This window comes from Salmo trutta, chromosome 21 (assembly GCF_901001165.1).
Source record: "Salmo trutta chromosome 21, fSalTru1.1, whole genome shotgun sequence".
Lineage (NCBI taxonomy): Eukaryota > Metazoa > Chordata > Actinopteri > Salmoniformes > Salmonidae > Salmo > Salmo trutta.
This window is the reverse complement of record NC_042977.1, coordinates 9,114,119-9,141,880: the sequence shown is the minus strand read 5'-3', so window position 1 is coordinate 9,141,880 and position 27,762 is coordinate 9,114,119. Positions and strand designations below refer to the sequence as shown.

The 27,762-nt window shown below is 42.3% G+C and overlaps 1 protein-coding gene across 1 annotated transcript; it reads right to left on the bottom strand.

The window, feature by feature from the left end:
- Positions 1–2,929: 2,929 nt before the first annotated feature.
- On the bottom strand, positions 2,930–27,187 carry sec62 (SEC62 homolog, preprotein translocation factor). The gene is made up of 8 exons (XM_029704119.1): positions 27,112–27,187; positions 20,663–20,771; positions 13,538–13,643; positions 13,122–13,323; positions 12,893–12,988; positions 10,682–10,742; positions 10,392–10,511; positions 2,930–6,298 (listed from the first exon to the last, which is right to left on the bottom strand). The coding sequence occupies exons 1-8, from the start codon at positions 27,145–27,147 to the stop codon at positions 5,769–5,771; spliced, it is 1,260 nt and encodes a 419-aa protein (XP_029559979.1). The 5' UTR covers positions 27,148–27,187; the 3' UTR covers positions 2,930–5,768.
- Between the last annotated feature and the right edge of the window lie 575 nt (positions 27,188–27,762).

Here is a 27,762-nt window from a genome sequence, read left to right as displayed (position 1 = left end):
TAAAGGCTATGGCAACAGTGCTAGAAGGCCAATATGTGACTGTGCGTTGGCTCTATCTAGTGGCCAAATAGGGAAGCACCTAATTGCTACGACACCTGGATCAGCTTGTTATACAGTACCAGTCAAAACGTTTGGACACACCTACTCATTCAAGGGTTTTCTTTATTTTTACTATTTTCTACATTGTAGAATAATAGTGATAACATCAAAACTATGAAATAACACATATGGAATCATTTAGTAACCAAAAAAGTATTAAACAAATCAAAATATATTTTATATTTGAGATTCTTCAAATAGCCACCCATTGCCTTTATGACAGCTTTTAAAGTTAGAAATTCAAATGTCCAATATCAACCAACTTTACCTCGGTCCCGAACCGAACCATATTCCTACCGGCTCAATAAAAAGTTGGGTAAAAATATTTTCCTCTTGATATTTTGTCTCAAATTTCAAGCAGCAGAAGGACAAACTTCACAGACAACCAGTTGAGTAAGTTTACATGTAATTGTATTCAACATTATGGGTTGTACGGAATGTCTCAGGCTGTACATAAACACCAATTCATTGTGTATTACAGCCTGATTAATGAGACTATAGCTAGCCTAGCATGCTGACCAAAAAGGCAGATTGAAAGCCCAGTGCAGCCAAACATGATTTCCTTGTTTTATACACTGCTCAAAAAAATAAAGGGAACACTTAAACAACACAATGTAACTCCAAGTCAATCCCACTTCTGTGAAATCAAACTGTCCACTTAGGAAGCAACACTGATTGACAATACATTTCACATGCTGTTGTGCAAATGGAATAGACAACAGGTGGAAATTATAGGCAATTAGCAAGACACCCCCAATAAAGGAGTGGTTCTGCAGGTAGGGACCAAAGACCACTTCTCAGTTCCTATGCTTCCTGGCTGATGTTTTGGTCACTTTTGAATGCTGGCAGTGCTTTCACTCTAGTGGTAGCATGAGACGGAGTCTACAACCCACACAAGTGGCTCAGGTAGTGCAGCTCATCCAGGATGTCACATCAATGCGAGCTGTGGCAAGAAGGTTTGCTGTGTCTGTCAGCGTAGTGTCCAGAGCATGGAGGCGCTACCAGGAGACAGGCCAGTACATCAGGAGACGTGGAGGAGGCCGTAGGAGGGCAACAACCCAGCAGCAGGACCGCTACCTCCGCCTTTGTGCAAGGAGGAGCAGGAGGAGCACTGCCAGAGCCCTGCAAAATGACCTCCAGCAGGCCATAAATGTGCATGTGTCTGCTCAAACGGTCAGAAACAGACTCCATGAGGGTGGTATGAGGGCCCGACGTCCACAGGTGGGGGTTGTGCTTACAGCCCAACACCGTGCAGGACGTTTGGTATTTGCCAGAGAACACCAAGATTGGCAAATTCGCCACTGGTGCCCTGTGCTCTTCACAGATGAAAGCAGGTTCACACTGAGCACGTGACTGACGTGACAGAGTCTGGAGACGCCGTGGAGAACGTTCTGCTGCCTGCAACATCCTCCAGCATGACCGGTTTGGCGGTGGGTCAGTCATGGTGTGGGGTGGCATTTCTTTGGGGGGCCCCACAGCCCTCCATGTGCTCGCCAGAGGTAGCCTGACTGCCATTAGGTACCGAGATGAGATCCTCAGACCCCTTGTGAGACCATATGCTGGTGCGGTTGGCCCTGGGTTCCTCCTAATGCAAGACAATGCTAGACCTCATGTGGCTGGAGTGTGTCAGCAGTTCCTGCAAGTGGAAGGCATTGATGCTATGGACTGGCCCGCCCGTTCCCCAGACCTGAATCCAATTGAGCACATCTGGGACATCATGTCTCGCTCCATCCACCAACGCCATGTTGCACCACAGACTGTCCAGGAGTTGGTGGATGCTTTAGTCCAGGTCTGGCAGGAGATCCCTCAGGTGACCTTCCACCACCTCATCAGGAGCATGCCCAGGCGTTGTAGGGAGGTCATACAGGCACGTGGAGGCCACACACACTACTGAGCCTCATTTTGACTTGTTTTAAGGACATTACATCAAAGTTGGATCAGCCTGTAGTGTGGTTTTCCACTTTAATTTTGAGCGTGACTCCAAATCCAGACCTCCATGGGTTGATAAATTGGATTTCCATTGATTATTTTTGTGTGATTTTGTTGTCAGCACATTCAACTATGTAAAGTAAAAAGTATTTAATAAGATTATTTCTTTCATTCAGATCTAGGATGTGTTGTTTAAGTGTTCCCTTTATTTTTTTGAGCAGTGTATATATCCACACTGGTTGGAATAATACTGTGGATTTTTTTTTTAATGATAATGCCCTTTTAGTGTAAGAGCTGTTTAAGACAGACTGAAATTTAAGCCTGTTTTGGTGGGGTGGGGTTTTGGTCTGCCTGGGTACATCACCAGGTGGTAAAACTAGTTAATACACCAATAAGAAAGAGTTCCAAACCTCTGCCAATAACAGCTAGTTTTCGGTTTTCCCCTCCCCACTCAGACCACTGTCAGACTGTCCTAGCAAAATTATTGCTTGAGAAATTGGTGTTTGCTAAGAAGCTATAGTTTTTACCATTTTAATTTAAAACAATCGCAGTAAGGTGCTTAATGGTTACCAGAAATGATTTGATAATGAGAAAACTGGCTGCATTGGACCTTTAATTAAAAACTAACAGCATTTCAATCTTCTAATTATATAATTAACCCAGCAGCAAATGACACCTTTCATCGCTGGATTGAGGTATGTTTTCAAGCCATATCCCTGGTTTGTCACAGCGATGCAAATATTACGGGATAGCTGCTTTTCAACTTGAGAGAGAAGGTACTTAACTTCAAGTCGAGTTTTGGCGATCTCTGTCGAAGCCTTGGGGTTACCTGCAGATGAAAAACCTTTTTTGAAATGCATAATTTCATGCACTAACAATTAATACAAATAAGCCAGGAAACTCAATTGTGTTCTATATTTATTGCAATGATAAGATACAGATATACAATTAAATTATATTCCAATATTGCAAGAGACAGTCTCTCTGATATTGATCCAAATATGGACAACTACATGACTAAAGACATTTTGACCAGATAGAACATGTATTTTGATGGGGAAAAGCAGCATAGTTTAATACTACAATATACAACAGACTGTGCACGAAGAACACTCAAAAGAACAATTTGAGATTTTCATGAAAAAGCCAAAATTCATAATACAGCTACTGGCACCTCGCTTTCCAGAAGACATCAGGAAACAGAAAAGCAATTAAAACAAACATACTTAGAAAAAGACAAAAAGCTACACGCTGTTGAGAAGAGTTCAGGGAAACACGTCAGATGAAGAAACCAGCTTGAGGCCTAAAAATCTGAGGTTAACATGCTCTTAGAACAGGAAAGCAAGACTGAGTACTTTTTTGAATACCATTTACTGAGTACCTTTTTCACACTAGTGAGCCTGAACAGAGATGTACTGCCGCCTGTCTGGTTACACATCCAGCATAGTTCCAGGAACAAGCCGGCACTACAAAATAGTGTGATATGAGTCTCTCGAAGATACTCCTCAGTCGACTACATTGGGTCGATCTGTGTAGGGTGTGTGATATCAAAGCCATCGAGTGACTTTTTTTCCCCCTTGCTCTCAAGTTCTGCTCTACCATTTCACTGTGGGGGAGAACTTTCCACCCAGAACATTTTGTGTGGAACAGCAATATAAATTTTATGCAAGCCACTGCCAATGAGTTTCTCAACCACTAGTTAATCATTCACTATTCTAACGTGACTTACAGTAAGTAGCCACATGGACAAACTAGCTACATTACTCTCACACATTCAAAGAAAAGACAGTGTAAAATCGATCAATATAAAATAAAACAAAAATTAGGTAGCCCATCTGATCCACACATAACATAATCCACATTTCTAGGGTTTGAAAGTCCCCAATAAAGAGTACAGTACACTCTTGACAATATGCCTATTGGAGGTCAAAATTATAGCAAAAAATGTTGAATAAAAATACAAATAAATTATGATGAAAAGAAGTCTTGATACCAAATACCTAAACAAAAATGTTTGTTCAGGTTGAACAAAGTAGGTTCAACATTTTTCAGACTAAGTTTGTGTGTGTGTGTATATATATATATACATACACACACACTTGATATATCAATAGATATCATTATATAAATGATACATTTATCTATTTTATCCTCACTATGAGTAAAAAAATGTGACCTTACGATTGGACAGTCTTGGACCACAGCCCACATTATGCAACAATTGAGAATTGGACCACAACCCCATCTGGTTTCAAATGGAGTCTCCATGCATTCACAGGGGTCTTCTTAGTAGTGTGCTAGCTTGACTAGAATACCAACGAAGGCAACACAACAAACGCAATCATGAAAGGATGGGCATCCGAGTTCAACTGACAACAAGCCTACCATACTCATTATACGATCGTTTGTAATAGTATTAAGTACACTGTCTGCTTTGCATGGCTTAGATAGAACTGAAGGGAGAACGGGATCGAAGTCCACAAACCAATGTCCCTGGCTCCGATACTGCTCTGCGTTCAAAAGGTTTGGAATTTGACACTAGTTACAAACATGAATAATTGTACCAAAATCCCTTGCTGACACTTTTGACATGTCTTCTCGTATGAAAACAGCATGCATTGTAACAACAATTTACGCGTTTGGCACTATTTCATTTTGACGCCTCACTCTAAATGGCGCATACAAACCTCAAACCGTTTTTCCATTCTATCTTTGCTGTCTGCATATGTGTGGCCTCAAATAAAGTTATTCTAGTAAGGAATATTTTAGATGATCAGTTTTACACTTAAAATGTAATGGACACGACTCTTGCGAAACTCTGATTTTATGTGTGTACAGAACTGCACGATGATCATTATCAACCATGCAAACAAGCATTTCTCATTGAAAATAGAAAGTGTTGCAAAAAAAAAAACAAGGCTGGGGGAGAAACTACAGATTCTGGTCCATCCAGATTAGTTATATTGGCGCAGCCAACGGTTGGTTAATTGTAACGTGACGGCTGCATACGAGAGATCAGATTCTGGCTTTAGTCCAAAAACAAGAGCTGAACCGTGTACAGAGGGCCAGCTGCCGCTGCCAGTACAGCCCAGTAGTGTTACAATGGCCCAAAGGAAAGGGTTGGTTTGAGTACGGAAAACGTGCCTACTGGACACGACACTGGGCTTAATTTTACTTCGATCGTACCAATCACACATCTTTCATAAGACCACAGTCAGGATTTGAGGGACAGGTAGAGAAGACGGCAGTAATTTACCCTGTCAAAACAAGGATTCCATAGTTCTACAATTCCCTCATCTGTGGAGATTGACTAAAAACTTTGCCTCACGTACAAAAACAAGACATACAAGGGACCATTGTAGCTTTAGTGAACATAACATGTAGAGCAGATGAGTCTTTCTGAACTAGGATGATATGGGATAACAAAGTCATAACGTAAGTAGCAAAACAATTGGGAAAACATCGGGAGAACTATCGTGACAACTTCCTCAGACAAGCACGTCTGTTGAGTTAGTTTGCATTTCTCAGTTGAAATAATTTCAGAACCACAATAAGGCGTTTTTTTTCTCTTCTCTTTTCCATTGTCATAGCCGTTTGCTTCGTTTCACCGGTGTCAATACCAAGACAGACGTGGTACAGTATAGTTAGTGGAAGATCGGAGCAGACAAGATGGGGAGGTGTTTCCTCAGCGAGGTTGAGAGAGGACCTGGAGGAGATCGAGGTGGTGGTAGTGATAATGTTTATGTTTGAACAGACAAGGGCTTTGCCTCACCGTCTCCCTTCTCCTCCACTCCTCTTTCCCCCTCTCCTTCCCCTTCCGTGTGCTGCTCCAGCTCTTCGCGGGTGATCATCTCAAAGTCGTTTCCGTTGCTGTGCTGCGAGCCCTCGTCCTCCCGGCGGTCGCTGTCCGTGTCCGAGTGGCGCTCGCCGGCGCTCGTCAACGTCCCCGCTGCCTCAGTCACCTCGCTTTCTTCCGTCCCTTTCGGCGCTGTGCCCTCACCCTCCTCTCGTTCCACCTCTGCTTCCTCCTCTTCGTCACCCTTCTCCTCGCTGTCTGACTTCTGGGCCTTGGCTGCGTCTGCATCGGTGGTCTTGCCCTCTGTCTTGTCCGGGCTCTTCTTGCTGTAGCCCCGTGGGCCCTTGTACTCGTGCGTGTAGAGCGGGCGGAAGGAGTCGATGAAGCCTACGTCGGCAGTCAGGTTGGGCAGGAACCAGAAGTGGTGGCGACCGCCCGTCACCAGCCAGATGATCAGGAACAGGATGCAGCGAGCTGATAGGAGACAAACAAAAACAATGTCAAATGGTATTGTAATGTTTACGTAAAAGCCTGGAAGTAACATCATTGGTCCTGAGGGGAGGTAATGAAGCCATGTGACATCAACTTTGGAGCATTGTTACCAGTTTTGACTAGGGTAAACAAGTGGTAAACTTACCAGGGCTGGGTTTCCCAAAAGCATCTTAGGGCTAACTTCATCGCAAGAACCTTCATAGGCGCATCGATACATCTCTGAGCTGTTCCCCAAAATCCTTGTTACTGAAGTTGCACTTAAAACGCTCGTTATTTACCGACTGCCTCAGACCCCTCGTATAACAGCTAAGCGAGACGTTAGATAATTAGCCTTTATTCACAAGAGACCTCCGCTAAACAGAACCAAGATGTTTATGTCTTTTTGTGACCGCCGATAACTTCAGAACGATATATGTGTGTGTATTTAATGTGTAACATGTGCAATGACGTGCCAAATCTACAATTTAGTGCATTATTATAGGGTAAGCATGAGAATAAGCCACCTCAATATTTGCAGCAATATGGGTGATAATATACACTACATTACCATAAGTATGTGGATACCTACTCGTCGAACATCTCATTCCAAAATCATGGGCATTAATATGGAGTTGGTCCCCTCTTTGCTGCTTTAACAGCCTCCACTCTTCTGGGAAGGCTTTCCACTAGACGTTGGAACATTGCTGCGGGGACTTGCTACCATTCAGCCACGAGTATTAGTGAGGTCAGGCACTGATGTTGGGCGATTATGCCCGTTTTGCAGTCAGCCATCCAATTCATCCCAAATGTGTTCCATAGGGTTGAGGTCAGGGCTCTGAGCAGGCCAGTCAAGTTCGTCCACATAGATCTCAACAAACCATTTCTGCATGAACCTCACTTTGTGCATGGGGGCATTGTCATGCTGAAACAGGAAAGGCCTTACCCAAACTGTAGCCACAAAGTTAGAATCGTCTAGAATGTCATTGTATGCTTTAACGTTAAGATTTCCCTTCACTGGAACTAAGGGGCCTAGCCCAAACCATTATTCCTCCTCCACCAAACTTTACAGTTGGCACTATGCATTGAGGCAGGTAGCGTTCTCCTGGCATCCGCCAAATACAGATTCGTCCATCGGACTGACAGATGGTGAAGCGTGATTCATCACTCCAGGGAACGCGTTTCCACTGCTCCAGAGTCCAAAGGCGGCGAGCTTTACACCCCTACAGCCAACGCTTGGCATTGTGCATGGTGATCTCAGGCTTGGGTGCGGCTACACGGCCATAAAAATCCATTTCATGAAGCTCCCGACTAACAGTTTTTGTGCCGACGTTGCTTCCAGAGGCATTTTGGAACTTGGTAGTGAGTGTTGCGACCGAGGACAAACTATTTTTTTTACGCGCAACAGCACTCAGCATTCCTTAATGCAACAGCGGTTGCATTAAGGAGAAGTGTATCTATAATTCTTTAAATAACTGTTGAATATTTTATCAACGTTTATGATGACTATTTCTGTAAATTGATGTGCTCATTCACCGGAAGTTTTTGGAGGCAAAACATTTCTGAACATCACACGCCAATGTAAAATGGGGTTTTTGGATATAAATATGAACTTTATTGAGCAAAACATACATGTATTGTGTAACATGAAGTCCTATGAGTGCCATCTGATGAAGATCAAAGGTTAGTGATTAATTTTAGCTGTATTTATGATCTCTCCTTGCTTGGAAAATGGCTGTGTGGTTTTTCTTGTTTAGGTGCTGTCCTAACATAATCTAATGTTATGCTTTCGCCGTAAAGCCTTTTTGAAATCGGACAATGTGGTTGGATTAACGAGAAGTGTATCTTTAAAATGGGATATAATAGTTGTATGTTTGAGAAATTTGAATTATGAGATTTTTGGCGTTTTGAATTTGCCGCCCTGCTATTTCACTGGCTGTTGAATAGTGTGTCCCAGAGAGGTTAAAACAGTTAGTTTAAATGGCTGAGATAGAAAACTGAGGATGGATCAACAACATTGTAGTTCACTCCACAATACTAACCTAATTAACAGAGTGAAAGGAAGCCTGTACAGAATAAAACTATTCCAAAAACATGCATCCTGACTGCAACAAAGCACTAAAGTAATACTGCAAAAAAAATGTGGCAAAGCAATTCACTTTGTTCTGAATCCAAATAGTTGTGTTTGGGGCAAATCCAATACAACACATTACTGAGTACCACTCTCCATATTTTCAAGCATAGCGGTGGCTGCATCATGTTATGGGTATGCTTGTAATCGTTACGGACTGGGGAGTTTCAGGATAAAAAAGAAACGGAATAGAGCTAAGCACAGGCAAAATCCTAGAGGAAAACCTGGTTCAGTCGGCTTTCCACCAGACATTGGGAGATTAATTCACATTTCAGCAGGACAATAACCTAAAACACAAGGCCAAATCTACACTGGAGTTGCTTACCAAGAAGACAATGAATGTTCCTGATTGTCTGAGTTACAGTTTTGACTTAAATCTACGGCAAAACCTGAAAATGGTTGTCTTGCAATGATAAACAACCAATTTGACAGAGCTTGAAGAATGTTGAAAAGAATAATGGGCAAATATTTTACAATCCAAGTCTGCAAAGCTCTTCGAGATTTACAGCTGTAATCGCTGCCAAAGATGATTGTAGCATGTATTGACTCAGGGGTGTGAACACTTATGTAAATGAGGCATTTCATTTTCAATACATTTGCAAAAATGTCATTATGGGGTACTTTGTGTAATGGGTGAGAAATCAAGTTGAATCAATTTTGAATTTATGTTGTAACAACAAAATGTCAAGGGGTATGAATACTTTCTGAAGGCACTGTAGATAAGATATTGTGTTAATGCATATGATTGTGTTGAGACTCCCAATCACCTCTGTTTTTAACCAAAATATTGGGCAAAACAGTATATAAAAAAATATTGGGCAAAACAATATACTAGGTGTGATTTACAACCTGATAGCAATATATAGACTACTTAACGATTTATGGGTGAACTTTATTAATCATGCATTGACTGCATCCATTTAATTCTGCCAACAGTGCCTTACTGTATGTAATGGAATGTTTTTGTCAAATATAACCTATTTTTAAAACTTCTTAGTTGATTTTCAAGCATAAACTGTGAATGATATTTTAGACGGATATTATGATCTATGTGTTTCATTTCTGTAAAGTACTTAAAACGGTATCAGTTCCACCAAGTTCCATTGGGTCCAGATCAACTATTAAAAGGCTAAAGAACAAAAACTTTATTGGAATTTCATTTAAGGGTTGGATAGGTGTATTAGCAATATGATTTATTCCACCTAGCATATTAGGAAAACATGTGTCTAGAGCAGGGATGGGCAACTTTGATGGCGGTGGGGGCTCAATGGCTCGCATACCTACAAGCAGTGTGTCAATTCATACCCACACATGCAGTCAGAGCCTTTTGGGGGCCGTAAGCGGAATGATGTCCAATCAAGGCTGGAATGAAAACCCGCAGACATTCGGCCCTTATATTTGAGTAGCATAAGATTTAATTTATTAAATCAGTCAACACAAACAAATTGAAACAAAATAATCTACCTGCAATAGAGCTTGCTGGGAAATATGATGGGTGTGGTTTTGGTTCAAAGTGAATTGCATGCGTTTCTGGCGAGTTTATTAGAGTAAAACTAGGCCCTCAAAATAAGGCCTTTAGGAAATGCGTATGATATGTTAAAATGTAAATGTATGATAACATTCACTTAGTCTCACTTGGTGAAGTCCATAGGACACAATAAATGGATAAATGCAACAACCATGTCTCTGTCACTAACAAATACAGTCATGGGTGGTATCTCCACAATTTACTCGAAAGGTAAGGCACTCCGGGAAATATTTGAATAAGGCTTTACACTAAGCAGTGTGTTAATTTAACACCGTTCCAGTGTTTACTAAATTAATATTATTTTTTACACGGGAGAATTCTGTGAATACTAATCCCCCCCCCCCAAAAAATGCTGCTGAAATGTGCTAATTGAGTGACTGACATAAGAGAAACTGCTGATGAACCCCCCCAAAAAAGTGTGTTTTCTTTCTGTCACTTACCAACAGCTAACAGCAGTATACTGGCCACAAAACAGCCTGCTGCCACACTCAGGTAGTACACACCCACACGCATCTCAGCCGGCCACAGCGGGAAAAGAGTGGCCGCAATCACTGCAATTACTATAAACAGACAGACACGCCTTAGTACAGTGGAAAATAACCATTGTTATTCTCTTTACCAATTCAGTTGCAGTTTTCAGTCATTTGTGTGAATGAAAGTTTAATCAGGTAGTTTAAACATTTCATCAAAATGGAATATTCTAGGTAATTAACACTACAATGCCACTCACCCAGAATCAGTCCCATGGCAAAGGTTTTAAAATGGACTGGATCATAGATCCAAACAAACACCTGGGAAGTGGAGTAAACGTCAATTTTACATTACACCTTAAATATTTTTTTATTTGGCAAAAAATCTGAATTCACAACGAAAACACCATTTTCACATATTACATGGTATAGTCAGTGCAAGTCACATTGAACCATCTGCCATCATATGAAAACAAGCTAGCCTAGCAAACTGATGTCAAAGAATTTGGGTCTTGTCATGACACGTCATGAAGAATTTGTCTCAAAGTGCACCCTCAAACAGTTATTTTGTGAAATAACCTTTTTTCTTGGAATTCTCTCAAATGCCACACGGAAACACAAACACCAAAGTGCTGAATTCATGTACAGTTGAAGTCAGAAGTTTACATGCACGTTTTTCAACCACTCCAGAAATTTCTTGTTAACAAACTATAGTTTTGGCAAGTCGGTTAGGACATCTACTTTGTGCATTACAAGTAATTTTTCCAACAATTGTTAACAGACAGATTATTTCACTTATAATTCACTGTATCAATTCCAGTGGGTCAGAGTTTACATACACTAAGTTGACTGTGCCTTTAAACAGCTTGGAAAATTCCAGAAAATGATGTCATGGCATCATTTGAATCAATTGGAGGTGTACCTGTGGATGTATTTCAAGGTCTACCTTCAAACTCAGTGGCTCTTTGCTCAACATCATGGGAAAATCAAAAGAAATCAGCCAAGACCCCAGAAAAAAAACTGTAGACCTCCACAAGTCTGGTTCTTCCTTGGGAGCAATTTCCAAACGCCTGAAGGTACCACGTTCATCTGTACAAACAATAGTACGTAAGTATAAACACCATGGGACGACGCAACCGTCATACTGCTCAGGAAGGAGACGCGTTCTGTCTCGTGGAGATGAACGTACTTTGGTGCGAAAAGTGCAAATCAATCCCAGAACAGCAGCAAAGGATCTTGTGAAGATGCTGGAGGAAACAGGTACAAAAGTATCTATATCCACAGTAAAATGAGTCCTATATCGACATAACCTGAAAGGCCGCTCAGCAAGGAAGAGGCCACTGCTCCAAAACCGCCATAAAAAAGCCAGACTACAGTTTGCAACTGCACATGGGGACTAAGATCGTACTTTTTGGAGAAATGTCCTCTGGTCTGATGAAACAAAAATATAACTTTTTGGCCATAATGACTGTCGTTATGTTTGGAGGAAAAAGGGGGAGGCTTGCAAGCCGAAGAACATCATCCCAACCGTGAAGCACAGGGTGGCAACATGCTGTGGGAGTGCTTTGCTGCAGGAGGGACTGGTGCACTTCACAAAATAGATGGCATCATGAGGCAAGACAAATGATGTGGATATACTGAAGCAACATCAAGACATCAGTTAGGAATTAAAGCTTGGTTGCAAATGGGTCTTCCAAATGGACAATGACCCCAAGCATACTTTCAAAGTTGTGGCAAAATGGCTTAATGACAACAAAGTCAAGGTATTGGAGTGGCCATCACAAAGTCCTTACCTCAATCCCATAGAATTTTTGTGGGCAGAACCAAAAAAGCATGTGCGAGCAAGGAGGCCTACAAACCTGACTCAGTTACACAAGCTCTGTCAGGAGGAATGGGCCAAAATTTACCCAACTTATTGTGGGAAGCTTGTGGAAGGCTACCTGAAACGTTTGACCCAAGTTAAACAATTTAAAGGCAATGCTACCAAATACTAATTGAGTGTATGTAAACTTCTGACCCACTGGGAATGTGCTGAAATAAATCACTCTACTATTATTCTGACATTTCACATTCTTAAAATAAAGTGGTGATCCTAACTGACCTAAGACAGGGAATTTTTACTCAGATTAAATGTCAGGAATTGTGAAAAACTGAGTTTAAATGTATTTGGCTAAGGTGTATGTAAACTTCCGACTTCAACTGTACATACAAAAACGCTCAAACGGTACACTTCCTCTGATTCAGAGGGGTTGGGTTAAATGCAGAAGACACATTTCAGTTGAATACATTGTTGGACAACTGAATAGGTATCCCCCTTTCCCTTTCCTTCAAAGCTGATATTACAAATACCTCTGGCCAAAGAGGTCCTCAACTACATGTCAACTGAAACATGCTCACTTTTCCAGAAATTCTTGCTTTCATATTTCCCTATGCTAACCTGTTATCTGAGGTTACCCTGTGTTCTAACTCACCTCATTCCCATCCAGGAAGAGCTGGTCCTCATGAGGCTCAAGTTTGAACTTCTTCTTCGCATCTTTTTTCTTCTTTGGCATTCCGGGGCTATCATCCTGAACAAAAAGATACAGCAAGATCAGATCCATGGCCTTCATAGAAATATGACTGATCCATGTCTATGATGAGACTGCTTCAGTGGTCTACTATAACATGCTTATGGCCTACATATTCACCGAATTTACTTACACTCTTCTCCTTCTTTGCATCTGAAGCCTCGGCATCCTTGGAATCCTTCTTCTCTTTCTTCCCCTTCTTCTCCTCCTCCTTGCCGCTGTCACCCTTAGCCTTCTCTTTTTCTTTCTCTTTCTCCTTATCTTTCTTGATGTCCTTCTCTGGCTTCTTCTTCATGACTTTCAGAGCGCGGTGGAAGAACTGCTTCTTCAACAGCCTGAACAAGGAGAGCAGAAACAGTGTGGTAGATAGTTAGTCTAGTGTAGTGTAAAGTTGTAGTTAGCTAGGGCAGTGTTAGTGAAGTCAGTGTAGGGTGGTAGTTAACGGTAAATAGTCAAGTGTATAGTCAATGTGGTAGTAAGTGTGGTGTAGCGTGGTAGTGATGGTAGTTAGTCTAGTGTGGTATGTAGTTGAAGGTAGGTGGGTCCCACCTATTGCAGTAGTCCACCACAGAGTCTCTGGTGGTGAACACAGCCTCCTCTCCCTTCTTGGCCTTGGCCCACTTGGAGTCCAGCAGACAGTCTACTGCCTTGGAGGCTGACATGGGGAAACCGGCAACATGTTCAAACATACAGACACGACACGGAGATACTGAGTGTTGAAAATCAATGGCTATCATGCCATGTCAACAGCTGATGTGTGGGGCCAGTTATCAGAAGGCTCAATCCAGATCAAAAGTATCCTTTGTTGTCTCAACTCTGTTTCTAAAGAGACAGTGATGAAATATTCCAAACAATTGTTGCAGGGTCATAGACAATATCGTGGTTGTAGCATGTGATGTGGTATATAGAGCTTTGGTCTAGTTTTGTCATCAAGTCTCATCCAAAAGCAAGGGGGGGCATAGGCTCACTTAAAACAATTATTTTGTTCTGGGTGAACATTCTGAAGTCCTGGCCCCTGGGGATATGATGTGTACAAAAGCTACTCTCCGACAGACACAGAAGCTCACACAGACGTTTAACCCACAACTGTACAAACAACATTTACTGACACTGTTGAGAGCAGCAGCTATGCTATGGGGCTAACATTGAAAAGGTACTAAAACGTGATAGGATATGAGTCTTTGGTCGAAACAAGTAACCCTCTTTGAATCTTGTATTAATCCGCATGTTCATTTGAGACAAACCAAATGGCACAGTTCTAAGCCATCTTGTATCTATACCATTTCAAGCCAACCCCATGGCTTGAATGTACAAAATATTAGGAACACCTTACTAATATTGAGATGCACCCCCTTTTGCTCTCAGACCAGCCTCAATTCATTGGCGCATAGACTACAAGGTGTCGAAAGCGTTCCACGGGGATGCTGGCCCATGTTGACGCCAATGTTTCCCACAGTTGTGTGAAGTTGGCTGAATGTCCTTTGGGTGGTGGACCATTTGTGATAAACAGGAGAAACTGTTAACCGTGAAAAGCCCAGCAGGGGTGCAGTTCTTGACTCTCAAACCGGTGCGCTTGGCACCTCCTACCAGACCCTGTTCAAAGGCACTTAAATCTTTTGTCTTGTCCATTCACCCTCTGAATGGCACACACACAATCCATGTCTCAAGGCTTAAAAATAATTTAACCTGCCTCTCCCCCTGCATCTACACTGACTGAAGTGGATTTATCAATAAGGGATCATAGCTGTCGCCTGGATTCATCTGTTCAATCTGTCATGGAAAGAGCAGGTGTTTCTAATGTTTTTACACTCAGCGTAGAGGGTTACCTACCGATCGTAGCATGTTTGTGTTGGAGACTGTCTGATCGGAAATCCCACAGCTGAGGCCATGAACTGATTCGTGTAAATGTCAAGTGTGATTTTGAAAATAGATCTGATTGTAATTCTGGCTTTTCAAACTAACACAGACATTTAGATAATTACTGATACTTGGTTAAAGTCTGTGCCGGACGCTGAATTGAAACTCTCCGCTAACTTCAAATAATATTCTTAATGTGTACCAGTCTGGTTTTAGAACTGGACATAGCACCGTGTCAGTCTTAAATGACATTCAATTGCTTAGATCATAAGAATCACTATGTCGCCATATTTATAGACCTATCCAATGCCTTCAATACTGTCAACTATCCTCTACTCATTCAAAGGTTGTCTGAAATGGGCCTCAACCAGGTGTCTTGCAAGTGGTTTGGGAGCCATGTGTCAGACAGGACACAATGTGAGCTTTCTGATGGCGTCAAGTCAAGTCACCTCGATATTATTAAAGGTGTCCCGCAGGAGTCGATTTTGGGACCTGCCCTCTTTACTGTTCATATAAATAATATTGGTCTAACTGCAAAACGTCTAACAGTCATCTATATGCAGATTACATTTATGTACGCTATTGCCCCTACGGCTGACCAGGACATTTTGTCGCCTTGCAGAAAGCCCTTGTTGATTTAAAAATTGGTACTTAATGTGGGAAAAAATACATGTTATTTTCTAATTCTTGTAGAAATTTTTCAGATGGCTTACCCATTTATGCATTGGATGGTTCTTTATAAAGCAGGTTCCGCCTACACATACCTGGGCTTTTGAATTGACCACAATTTGACAAAAAAAATAAAAATACAAATTAACTAGTTATGAGATTTAAAAGTAGGCTTATTTTATAGAAATAGATCATGCCTCTCCTTAATTAGGAGGAAACAAACTGACCAAAAGTATGTGGACACTAGGGTGGCACATTTTGGGGAATATTCAGGTGGGAACTTTGCGTGGGAATTAACGGGAATATGGGAATATATGCAAATTAATATCATTTAAATGTAAATGTTTTTTGCATTGGATACATTTACCATAGCATATGGAGACAGAAAAACATTTTACCGTATCATGATTAGACATAATTGCAAATGATTAAATCCTTCCAATAGAAAAAAAACAACATTTAGTTACAAATTCAACTTTAATGAAATGAGTTGACTCTTCACATGGGATGATTTCTCTGAACAACAAAAGGGAATATTGAATGATCACCAATGATCCCATCGCATCTCCCCAAAAATGTTTTCAACATACATCTGTAAAATGATAGTCTGGAAACTAAAGCTTTGGTTGTCTTCCTCTCAGGCTTCCATGTCTTCTCCCTAGACCTCAATGTCCACCTCTTGAACATCAGACTCTGAGGCCTCATCTTCACTGTCACTTCCCAACCTTGTTGAGGATGGCATGTTGTCAGGCTCAAAAAGCCTCACATTTGCCCTGATGGCCACCAATTCTTCAACCCTTGTATTGGTCAGCCTGTTATGTGCTTTGGTGTGTGTGTGTTCCCAAACAAGGACCAGTTGAGCTCTGAGGCAGCTGATGTTGGTGGGATTTGGAGGATGATGGAGGCAACAGGGGAAAGAGCCTCAGATCCATAAAGTCCCTTCCACCAGGTGGCTGATGAGATATGTTGGCATGACTGCCATATTGCATCTTCATCCCAAAGCCCTTGCTTGGAAGTGTCCTTCTCCAGACTGCCAAGTACCTTGCCCTCATCCAGGCCAAGGTAGCGAGACACGGTAGTGATGACACCATAGGCCTTGTTGATCTCTGCACCAGACAGGGTGCTCTTGCCAGCATACTTGGAGTCCAACATGTACGCTGTGGCGTGTATGGGCTTCAGGCAAAAGTCTTTGTGGTTTTTGATGTACTTCAGAACCGCAGTTTCCTCTGCTTGGAGCAACAGTGAAGTGGGCAGGGCAGTACAAATGTATTATCTTACATCTGCAAGCAGAGTCTGAACATCAGACAGGATGGCATCGTCTCCCTCAATCCATGCAATGGCTACTGCTATAGGTTTCAGGAGTTTAAGGCTGCTTACCACTCTCTCCCAAAATACATCATCCAGGAGGATCTTCTTGATGGGGCTGTCCATATCAGCAGACTGTGATATGGCCATTTCTTGGAGAGACTCCCCCTCCAGGAGACTGTCAAACATGATGACAACACCACCCCAATGGGTGTTACTGAGCAGCTTCAATGTGGTGCTCTTATTCTTCTCACTTTGCTTGGTGAGGTAGATTGCTGCTATAACTTGATGACCCTTCACATACCTAACCATTTCCTTGGCTCTCTTGTAGAGTGTACACATTGTTTTCAGTGCCATGATGTCCTTGAGGAGCAGATTCAATGCATGAGCAGCACAGCTAATGAGTGTGATGTGAGGGTAGGATTCCTCCACTTTAGACCAAGCAACCTTCATGTTCGCAGCATTGTCTGTGACCAGCACAAATACATTCTGTGGTCCAAGGTCATTGATGACTGCCTTCAACCCTTGTGTCTGTGCTCTTGTAGAATACTGGTTGAGGGGTGGAGATGTAGTTAGTTATTCCTTGCCCACAAACATTCAACCACCCATCAGAGATGATTGCAATAGTCTGCTTTCTCTATGATTTGCTTGACCTTCACTTGAACTCTGTTGAACTCTGCATCCAGCAAATTAGTAGATAAAGCATGTCTGGTTGGAGGGGGTGTATGCTGGGCAAAGAACATTAAAAATCTCTTCCAATACACATTGCCTGTGAGCAGAGGTGAACCAGTTGCATACACAGCTCGAGCAAGACATTAATCAGCATTTCTCTGACTACGTTCCTCCACTGATTCCAGGAGGACCATGAGCTGTTGCTATCGATAAGGTGTCTGATTCATCATTTTCACCTCGAATAGAAGTAGAGGGACTTTTGTCAGAGGTTGCTTGCTGTGAGCGCTGAGGGAACTTCATGCACTTGGCCAGATGATTCTGCATTTTTGTTGCATTTAAAAGAAAAATACAATTCCATGTACAGATCAATAGTTAAGCAGTTAGTTAAACAACTCCTTTGTAAGATAATTTTTTTTTAAATGTAACAAGTATGGAAACAGGTGAATTAACACTCCTCAGTTAGCAGGCTCAAGCAAGCTAAATCCCATAATGGTAGAAAAAACTAACTAGCAGAAATTGTTAAAAAGTTATAAATTATTTAAACACTTATATCCTGCCTGTTTGGCCCTGTCCGTGGGTATCGTCGGACGAGGCCACAGTGTCTCCCGACCCCTCCTGTCTCAGCCTCCAGTATTTATGCTGCAATAGTTTGTGTCGGAGGGCTAGGGTCAGTCTGTTATATTTGGATTATTTCTCCTGTCTTATCCGGTGTCCTGTGTGAATTTAAGTATGCTCTCTCTAATTATCTCTCTCTTTCTCTCTCAGAGGACCTGAGTCCTAGGACCATGCCTCAGGACTACCTAGCCGTGCTGCTGCTCCAGTTTCAACTGTTCTGCCTGTGGCTATGGAACCCTGAGCTGTTCACCGGACGTGCTACCTGTCCCAGACCTGCTGTTTTCAACTCTCTAGAGACAGCAGGAGCGGTAGAGGTACTCTGAATGATCGGCTATGAAAAGCCAACTGACATTTACTCCTGAGGTGCTGACCTGTTCCACCCTCTACAGCCACAGATTTTTATTATTTGACCCTGCTGGTCATCTATGAACATTTGAACATCTTGGCCATGTTCTGTTATAATCTCCACCCGGCACAGCCAGAAGAGGACTGGCCACCCCTCAGCCTGGTTCCTCTCTAGGTTTCTTCCTAGGTTCCAACCTTTCTAGGGAGTTTTTCCTAGCCACCGTGCTTCTACACATGCATTGCTTGCTGTTTGGGGTTTTAGGCTGGGTTTCTGTACAGCACTTTGTGACATCAGCTGATGTGAGAAGGGCTTTATAAATACATTTGATTGATTGGACTTTTCTGTACACTACTATTCACTAGTTAACAAAAAATCATGTATGTCATAAAATATATGGTTTTTAGAATTTTTTGCTAATTTATTAGAAATAAAACTGAAATATCACATTTACATAAGTATTCAGACCCTTTACTCAGTACTTTGTTGAAGCACCTTTGGCAGCGATTACAGCCTCGAGTCTTCTTGGGTATGGTGCTACAAGCTTGGCACACCTGTATTTGGGGAGTTTCTCCCATTCTTCTCTGCAGATCCTCTCAAACTCTGTTAGGTTGGATGGGGACCGTCACTGCACAGCTATTTTCAGGTCCCGAGCCTGAGGTACAGAGCGCTCTGGAGCAGGTTTTCATCAAGGATCTCTGTACTTTGCTTCGATCCTGACTAGTCTCCCAGTCTCTGCCGCTGAAAAACACCCCCACCGCATGATGCTGCCACCGCCATGCTTCAACTTAGGGATAGTATTGGCCAGGTGATGAGCAGTGCCTGGTTTCCTCCAGACATGAAGCTTGGCATTCAGGCCAAAGAGCTCAATCTTGGTTTCATCAGAGCAGAGAATCTTGTTTCTCATGGTCAGAGTCCTTTAGGTGCCTTTTGACAAACTCCAAGCGGGTGGTCATGTGCCTTTTACTGAGGAGTGGCTTCCGTCTGGCTACTCTACCATAAAGGCCTGATTAGCAGGGTGCTCTCTGACCAAGGCACTTCTCCCCCAATCGCTCAGCTTGGCTGGGCTGCCAGCTTTAGGAAGAGTTGAAAAAAGTTTGGAACCACCATTTAAGAAGGAAGGAGGCCACTGTGTTCTTGGGGACCTTCAATGTTGCAGACATTTTTTGGTACCCTGGCATCGACACAATCCTGTCTCTGAGCTCTACAGACAATTGCTTCGACCTGGTTTTTGCTCTAACATGCACTGTCAACTGCGGGACCTTATATAGACAGGTGTGTGCCTTTCCAAATCATGTCCAATCAAATGAAAACATCAAGGATGATCAATGTTAACTGGATGCGCCTGAGCTCAATTTAGAGTCTCATAGCAACGGGTCTGAATACTTACGTAAATAAGGTATCAGTTTATTTTTAATACATTTGCAACAATTTCTAAAAACCTGTTTTCGCTTTTTCATTATAGGGTATTGTGTGTAGATTGATGAGGATGTTTTTTTTTTTACTTTAATCTATTTTAGAATACGGCTGTAATGTTACAAAATGGGGTCTGAATACTTTCTGAAGGGGTCTGAATACTTTCTGAATGCACTGTACTTCTAGTAATGTTTTCAACTGATACTGGGGAGACCTTCAGACGAGTCTTGAGACCTGTGGGCTCCCTAGAGCAAAACAACCGACATGTACGTGTTTGTAAGAGTCTACTGTGTAGCCCAAAATGTTCTGACAAGAGAGACAGAAATGGGCAAAAACCTTAAGACATTAAGAAAACCCGCTAAGACATCCAACATTTTCAACCTCTCTCTGTAATACCTAAATGTTTAAAGCAGACCACATAGTCCCTGTGCCCAAGATCGCCATGGTAACCTTAAGGCAAATATTAGTCTATGGTATTCTATACATGCTGGTTTTCGTGGGCTCTACCTGAGACATGAAACAGATAGGTGGGAGGGCATTACAGGCTGCTGCCAATTTATTAAAGCGCAATTTGCCTAAATGGGTAATGGAAACACTTCAACCACTACTTTTTTATGCAACACTAGGTTTGCGCGACACTGGGTGCTTAATTGTGACGGCATTACGCCCAGCTGTTTTTAAATCGACAAGATCGTTACATGGAAACGCAACCTAGCAGGCAATAGTCGCACCTACTTTCTACGCAAACTTCCTAAATGTCGACCAAAAAAAAAGCTTATGGAAACATATTTACTGACCGATGAAGTAGTCCACCCGATGGCCCATCATGTTAGTGGACTTGGTGGGGCAGTTGAAACGTAGGAACTTGGCCACTGCCTTCTCCTCCTTGGTGGGCTCGCTCACCTCCTACACACACACACACACACACACGTGAGGAAGGCACAAAATAAAGTAGGCCTAAATGTTGTCCTTTCTCTACTTCTACAGAGCATAGTAAATAACTTCTATATCAGACCAGTGAAGCAGATCAGCCAGTTAACCCAGGGCAGGGGTGGGGTTTAGGTCAAGTTGTAGAAAATTCCCCACTCACTTCCTCACACACAACCCAGTACCAGTTACATACATTCCCAGGTTCCTGCAGGGGTGGGAGTTCCTTCCCCAGCACACCTTAACTGGACTCACCTGCACCCTAATCAGTTGATTCCTTCTTTGTATTATCCTCATGTGTGGAACAAAAGAGGAAGAGGTGAAGCGAGAGGTTTTTACTCATCCCAGAATCTGTCCACGAAAATATGCCCACGAATTGAGGATTTTTTTATGGAGGTCAATGCGTGTCGAATTTGGTCAACAAAAAATTGCTAATTTGCTACGTGAGGCTTATTTAATCTAATAGAAGCTTCGTAATGGTTAGGTTGTTACGAATGTAGTGATAAGTAAAACGCACGTGGCATTTCAGGAACTTTGAAAGAAAAAAAGACTTCATATCGGAGGTGTGTGTTGTAATAGAGATGGATATAACTCGTTTTAGCGTGGACATTGCCATTTAGGGCTTCCACCATTTTAAAGTGTGAGTATTCCTAGGAGCTGGGAGCGATCAGCCAATGAAGAAGAAAATGTACAACTTTAAAATGGATAGCCTCAATGGCGCTGCTAATGCTGTCACAGACGCTATAATGGCACTCATCCAAATATGCGTTCTCTATCTCTATGGCCTGTTCACACGAGTATCTGCCCTTTCATTGGCTAGAATGGTCCCACCTGATCTCGACCCCTCCCACCTGCGTTCCATCTTTGAGGACATGTATTTACATTATTAGAGCGGTCCCGTGTCTATCTAGTCAACGTTATAGACAATCTTAGGTTGGAGTTTTAGGCAAGCTGGCGAGGGTCCAAAAAGTGAGTAGTATCGTGATATCACAGGTGATATCCTGCGATTGAATTATGCAACAGAACGTGACAACCGTAATTAATGAGGCAGTCTAGACAGCGCAGGTGAGTGCAGGTAGGCCTACACGGAGGAAGTTTGTGGTTACAGCCCTGTTCCACCACTTTGTTCATGTTTGCATATATCCAAATACACCCAGAGGATAACAAACATAGGTTTGACAGAAACAGGAACCCCATCACTGTCTGCACAACTCGGCTCGCCATCGCGGCAAAATAACATTTTAAAACTGATGGAGATGCGAACGGACGGAGAGAAGCAGCTGAGTAGGATAATGGCTGATTTGGGAACGTGTGATATTGGATGAAGAACTCATTCTGATATGACATCACGCTCTGGACTTGGTCTGATATTCTATTTTTAGGACTCGTAAGAATGCATTCTGTGCTCAGTCATTCATTTCGATATGAGAAACTTACACAATGATAAATTTGGGAGTGGTATGTTAGATTGCCAACTTAGATGCTAGCTAACTAACATACATTGTGTGTGTAATAATTTGCGCTATTGAAACACAGTACCAGTCAAAAGTTGACACACCTACTCATTCCAGGGTTTTTATTTTTACTATTTTCTACATTGTAGAATAATAGTGAAGACATCAAAACACTGAAAGAACACATGGAATCATGTAGTAACCAAAAAAGTATTAAACAAATCAAAATATATTTTAGATGAAATACTTCAAAGTAGCCACCCTTTGCCTTGATGACAGCTTTGCACAATCGTGGCCTTTTTCTCAACCAGCTTCATGAGGTAGTCACCTGGAATGCATTTCAATTAACAGGTGTGCCTTGTTAAAAAGTTAATTTATGGAATTTCTTTCCTTCTGAATGCATTTGAGCCAATCCGTTGTGTTGTGACAAGGTAGGGGTGGTATACAGAAGATATATTCCATATTATGGAAAGAACAGCACAAATAAGCAAAGAGAAATAACAGTCCATCATTACTTTAAGACATCAAGTGCTATGAAGAAACTGTCTCTCATGAGGACCGCCACAGGAAAGGAAGACACAGAGTTACCTCTGCTGCTGAGAATAAGTTAGAGTTAACTGCACCTCATAATGCAGTCCAAATAAATGCCTCAGAGTTCAGGTAACAGACACATCTCAACATCAACTGTTCAGATGAGACTGTGTGAATCAGGCCTCCATGGTCAAATTCCTGCAAAGAAACCACTACTAAAGGAAACCAATAAGAGCAGCCTTGCTTGGGCCATGAAACATGCACAATGGACATTAGACTGGTGGAAATCTGTCCTTTGGTCTGATGAGTCCGAATTTGAGATTTTTGGTTCCAACCGCTGCCGTTGTGAGATGCAGAGTAAGGTGAACAGATCTCCGCATCTGTGGTTCCCGCCGTGAAGCATGGGAGGTGGTGGTGTGATGGTGCTTTGCTGGTGACACTGTCTGTGATTTATTTACAATTCAAGGCAACTTAACCAGTATGGCTACCACAGCTTTCTGCAGCGATACGCCATCCCATCTGGTTTGCGCTTAGTGGGACTATCATTTGTTTTTCAACAGGACAATGTCCCAACACACCTCCAGGCTGTGTAAGGGCAATTTGACCAAGAAGGAGAGTGATGGAGTTCTGCAACAGATGACCTGGCCTTCACAATCAACCGACCTCAACCCAATTGAGATTGTTTGGGATGAGTTGGACCGCAGAGTGAAGATAAAGCAGCCAACAAGTGCTCAGCATATGTGGGAACTCCTTCAAGACTGTAGGAAAAGAATTCCAGTTGATTACTTCATGAAACTGGTTGAGTGAATGCCAAGAGTGTACAAAGCTGTCATAAGGAAAGGTGTGGCTACTTTCAAGAATCTAAAATATATTTTGATTTGATTCCATGTGTTATTTTTGTTTTGATGTCTCCATTATTATTCCACAATGTAGAATGGTAAAAATAATGAAAAACCCTGGAATGAGTAGGTGTGTCCAAACTTGACAGGTACTGTACATGCAACTATAATTCACTTCTTAACAATAAACCACAGCATTATTTCAAACACAGGATGCTTACCGAGTTGCATTCCAAATATCCTAGTCAGGAACAAAGTTTGTTAAGTCCAGTGAGTGATGACACAGCCACCAGAGAAGGTAACGTTAGTGATCACACAGCGGGAAAATGTCTCCTTCTCAAAACCTATTGGATGAGAAAGCCAGAGGTCCCTCAACTCTGACCTCCTCCAATGGGTTTTGAGGAGGCGAAAAGAGGCGACGCAAGAGTATGCAGCTGAGATTCTCCCAGGGGGATCTACACAATTCACGTGGAAGACCTATTTTGAGATCAAAACGGAGAATATCGGCGAAGTGACAAGTTTGTATCCCTGTGTATTTATTCTATATTGTTTAATAGGATAAACCATCTACATCCATTCCACAATTTGAAGCCTACAAAAGACCAACAGACCGTTTCTAAATTAAAGGTCAGAAGGCTACCCTCCTCTCAACTTGTGTTACCTCCCACCCATCCCTTACCAGGTTCTTTGCGCTATTTTTCATGGTAACGCTAATGGGGGAAGGGTAGCCAGACAACCGACTTTCCAAGGCAGCCTACCAAGCAGCCACCCATTTCTCCACCCTGGCCTCCACCTGAATCCAAGCCATCCAGGCCTCCACCCAAACCATCTAGACTCCAACCCAGACCAACCAAGCGATCAACCCATCCCTTACCAGTGGCCAAACCTTCCCCAAGGCCCACTGCATGCTTCAAGTTTGCCAGTTAGCAATACCAGGCCCCGGCTCGGCTACACCAGGCCGAGTATAGGCCGAAGCTCCTGTATAGTTTGAATTGTCATCTTTATTCCGTTTGTCTGTATACTATGGTAATTTCAATATGCTAATATCTGCACTCACACATGAAGCAGGAATGTGGCTTTGGTCACACCACATCCAAACCTAGTGTAAACAGAAAACTAGCAAATTTGATGTTGAGATATCTCACTAGACATATTTTGCTCATGTAAATCCACCATTACTTCCAACAAATAGCAGCTCCTGTATAAGGTTTGTCTCACTAGTGTTTACTAAACATAACCCAATACAGGAGAACACCAGAGCCCCCTGGGCCCACTTAGTCCCCACTAAGCTGCCCACGTTAAGGCTTTGGCAATATACCTTTTATACTGCATACCCCACGGGGCCTGCAGGGGGGGGGGGGGGGGGGGGGGGGGGGGCTACACCACTGCTTATAACTATAAATGAAGAATAACTACAATAAATCTAAGATGTGTAAAAAAAAAATGATATGCCAACTTGCTAGCTAAGTGACTAGATGTCAAGAGCAAGCTTCTTGGTTACAGCAGAGACATTTAATCCCCTCTTGTATCAAGTTCCCTGTTAACTAAATTAACTAAAATATTAATTTATATACAGTACCAGTCAAAAATGGACACACCTACTCATTCAAGGGATTTTCCAAATGTTTTACTATTTTCTACATTGTTGAATAATAGTGAAGACATTACAACTTTGAAATAACACATATGGAATCATGTAGTAACCAAAAAAAAGAATTAAACAAATCTAAATATATTTTCGATGTGATTAGTCAAAATAGCCACCTTTTGCCTTGATGACAGCTTTGCACACTCTTTGCATTCTCTCATCCAGCTTCATGAGGAATGATTTTCCAACAGTCTTGAAGGAGTTCCCACATATGCTGAACACTTGTTGGCTGCTTTTCCTATACTCTGAGGTTCAACTCATCCTAAACCATCTCAATTGGGTTGAGGTCAGGTGATTGTGGAGGCCAATTGATCTGATGCAGTACTCCATCACTCTCCTTCTTGGTAAAATTGTCCATACACTGCCTGGAGGTGTGTTGGGTCATTGTCCTGTTGAAAAACAAATAATAGTCCCACTAAGCGCAAACCAGATGGGATGGTGTATCGCTGCAGAGTGCTGTGGCAGCAATTATGGTTAAGTGTGCCTTTAATTGTAAATAAATCACTGACAGTGTCACCAGCAAAGCACCCCCACGCTTCACGGTGGGAACCACACATGCAGAGATCATCCGTTCACCTACTCAGCGTCTCACAAAGACACAGCGGTTAGAACCAAAAATCTAAAATGTGTACTCATCAGACCAAAGGACAGATTTCCACCAGTCTAATGCTCATTGCTCGTGTTTCTTTTCCTTCACTGCCAAAGCAACATTGCAAGCAGTTATCCCTGAATATTATTACCATACCATGAGTGAGAGAGCACGCAAACGAGGAGGTAAAAGAATAGATAGAATTCTAGCTGTTGCATAATAACGACATGAGCTGTTCTTTCAGGCGAAAACTGCCATAAATGAGATATAGGCCTGCAATTTTATGGAATTTTACGACTACCAGCCTGTTTCATTATCTGACAATGACCACCAGAAGGCATAATTGCTTGTAATCTTAGCACTACAGTGAGGTATTTGATCGTCATCATCAGGTTTGTCGCGTTGAAGCGTGTTATGACTTTGTCTCAAACAAAATTGAGAGGAACTCACACCCCACAGTACACTTGTCAAGCCTTGCTGGTAAATCCTGATACTATCTACGTTTAGTTAAGTTACGTCGTCGATTGGAAAATGAGAAATTGACTTTTCGTGCAGCCATCAAACATCAATGCATGAGGATGTACTGGAACATCATTGACATTTGGCTTGCTAAACAGTATTTATTCATATCAAAGCACTCAAATACGCCTGCACATTTGGTTACAACCGCAACTTTGCCTGCTTTAAGTTAGCTAGCTATTGTCATTGGTGATGGTAGCTAGTAAGACACCGAGTTTCGCTAAAAGCTGTTAATAAGTAGGTTACGTGTTTTGCGCTAGCGTTCAATACATGAGGTGTATTCATTAGTTAATTTCCGTTGAAAAACGGAAGCATACAGAGTTAAAGTAACGGGGGGACGTACCTGAATTTGCCCAATAAACTCGTTTTCGTTTGGAATAAACGGTTTCCGTTCCGTTCAAAACGTTTTGCAACGGAAACCTAATACTACACCTCTGGTTTCTGTGATACCCCGACACAGTGAAATATTCGGGTTACAGATAACGGTCTACATAGAACATTACTTCCTGCAAAATAACATATTTCAGTGGCTAGCAAGCTAACGTTAGCTAGCTACCTGCTAGTTGCAGCTTTTCGCCAATCAACTGCATCGATTCACCAGCAAGATTCCCTTCATATAAAACCAGCCTGTTGCTGAAACTTATACATATTTCCATGTCCAAAATGAGAACGGTTTTCAACTCTGTAATATATCAAACCAAATATTATCTTCTTCCAGTTATCGTTAAAATGCTTTTACCTGGATCCGTTTCTTATGCCTCCTGCGCTCCGCCATGATCCTCCAACACTGCTCGTCTGACGTGTGTTCACGTACGGGTAGTATCGCGATAGCAAACATTATCTTCGTTAGGGTTTTACGGCGGATTACATCCAAAAGTTGTACTGCTGCCACCTACTGTCACTCAATATTCTCCTTGCCTATACTGTTAAAATGAATAATCCATGTCTGATCCCTACACAGGCTCGGGGGGGGGGGGCGCACATCTTCTGTTGCATATAACCCTTGCAACTCTTCCGCTGTGAATTCCTGATGCCCCAGATACTTTCCTGCCGCAGCCACAATGATGGCCAATTTCTTTGACTTCCTTGCTACTTGATCCGTGTAGTTTCACATTTGCAAATCAACGGCACAAAATCCACTTTCTTTCCATACAGCCTGTCTGGTTCTCTTACATGCGTAGGGAGGTATTCATTATCAAAAACAATAGCACCGGCAAACTTTCTTCCATTCCTCCATTCACTATGCGGGTCAGGCAATGGGCCCTAACCACACCTGGGATTCTCATTGCAAGGATTTCCTCCTTTATTTCCACCAACACCCCAGAGATGACTCCTTTAACAGGTGCCCTACTCAAGAGTTCGAAGCATGACACTTCAGATGGTCCTTGGC

Excerpts from the sequence above, each read along its gene's own strand:
- sec62 (XM_029704119.1), bottom strand. The coding sequence starts at position 27,147 with ATGGCGGAGCGCAGGAGGCATAAGAAACGGATCCAG. Across the intron at positions 13,324-13,537 it reads GTGGTGGACTACTGCAATAG|GCTGTTGAAGAAGCAGTTCT; the intron begins GTGGGACCCACC and ends CTCCTTGTTCAG. Across the intron at positions 12,989-13,121 it reads ATGCAAAGAAGGAGAAGAGT|GATGATAGCCCCGGAATGCC; the intron begins GTAAGTAAATTC and ends CTTTTTGTTCAG.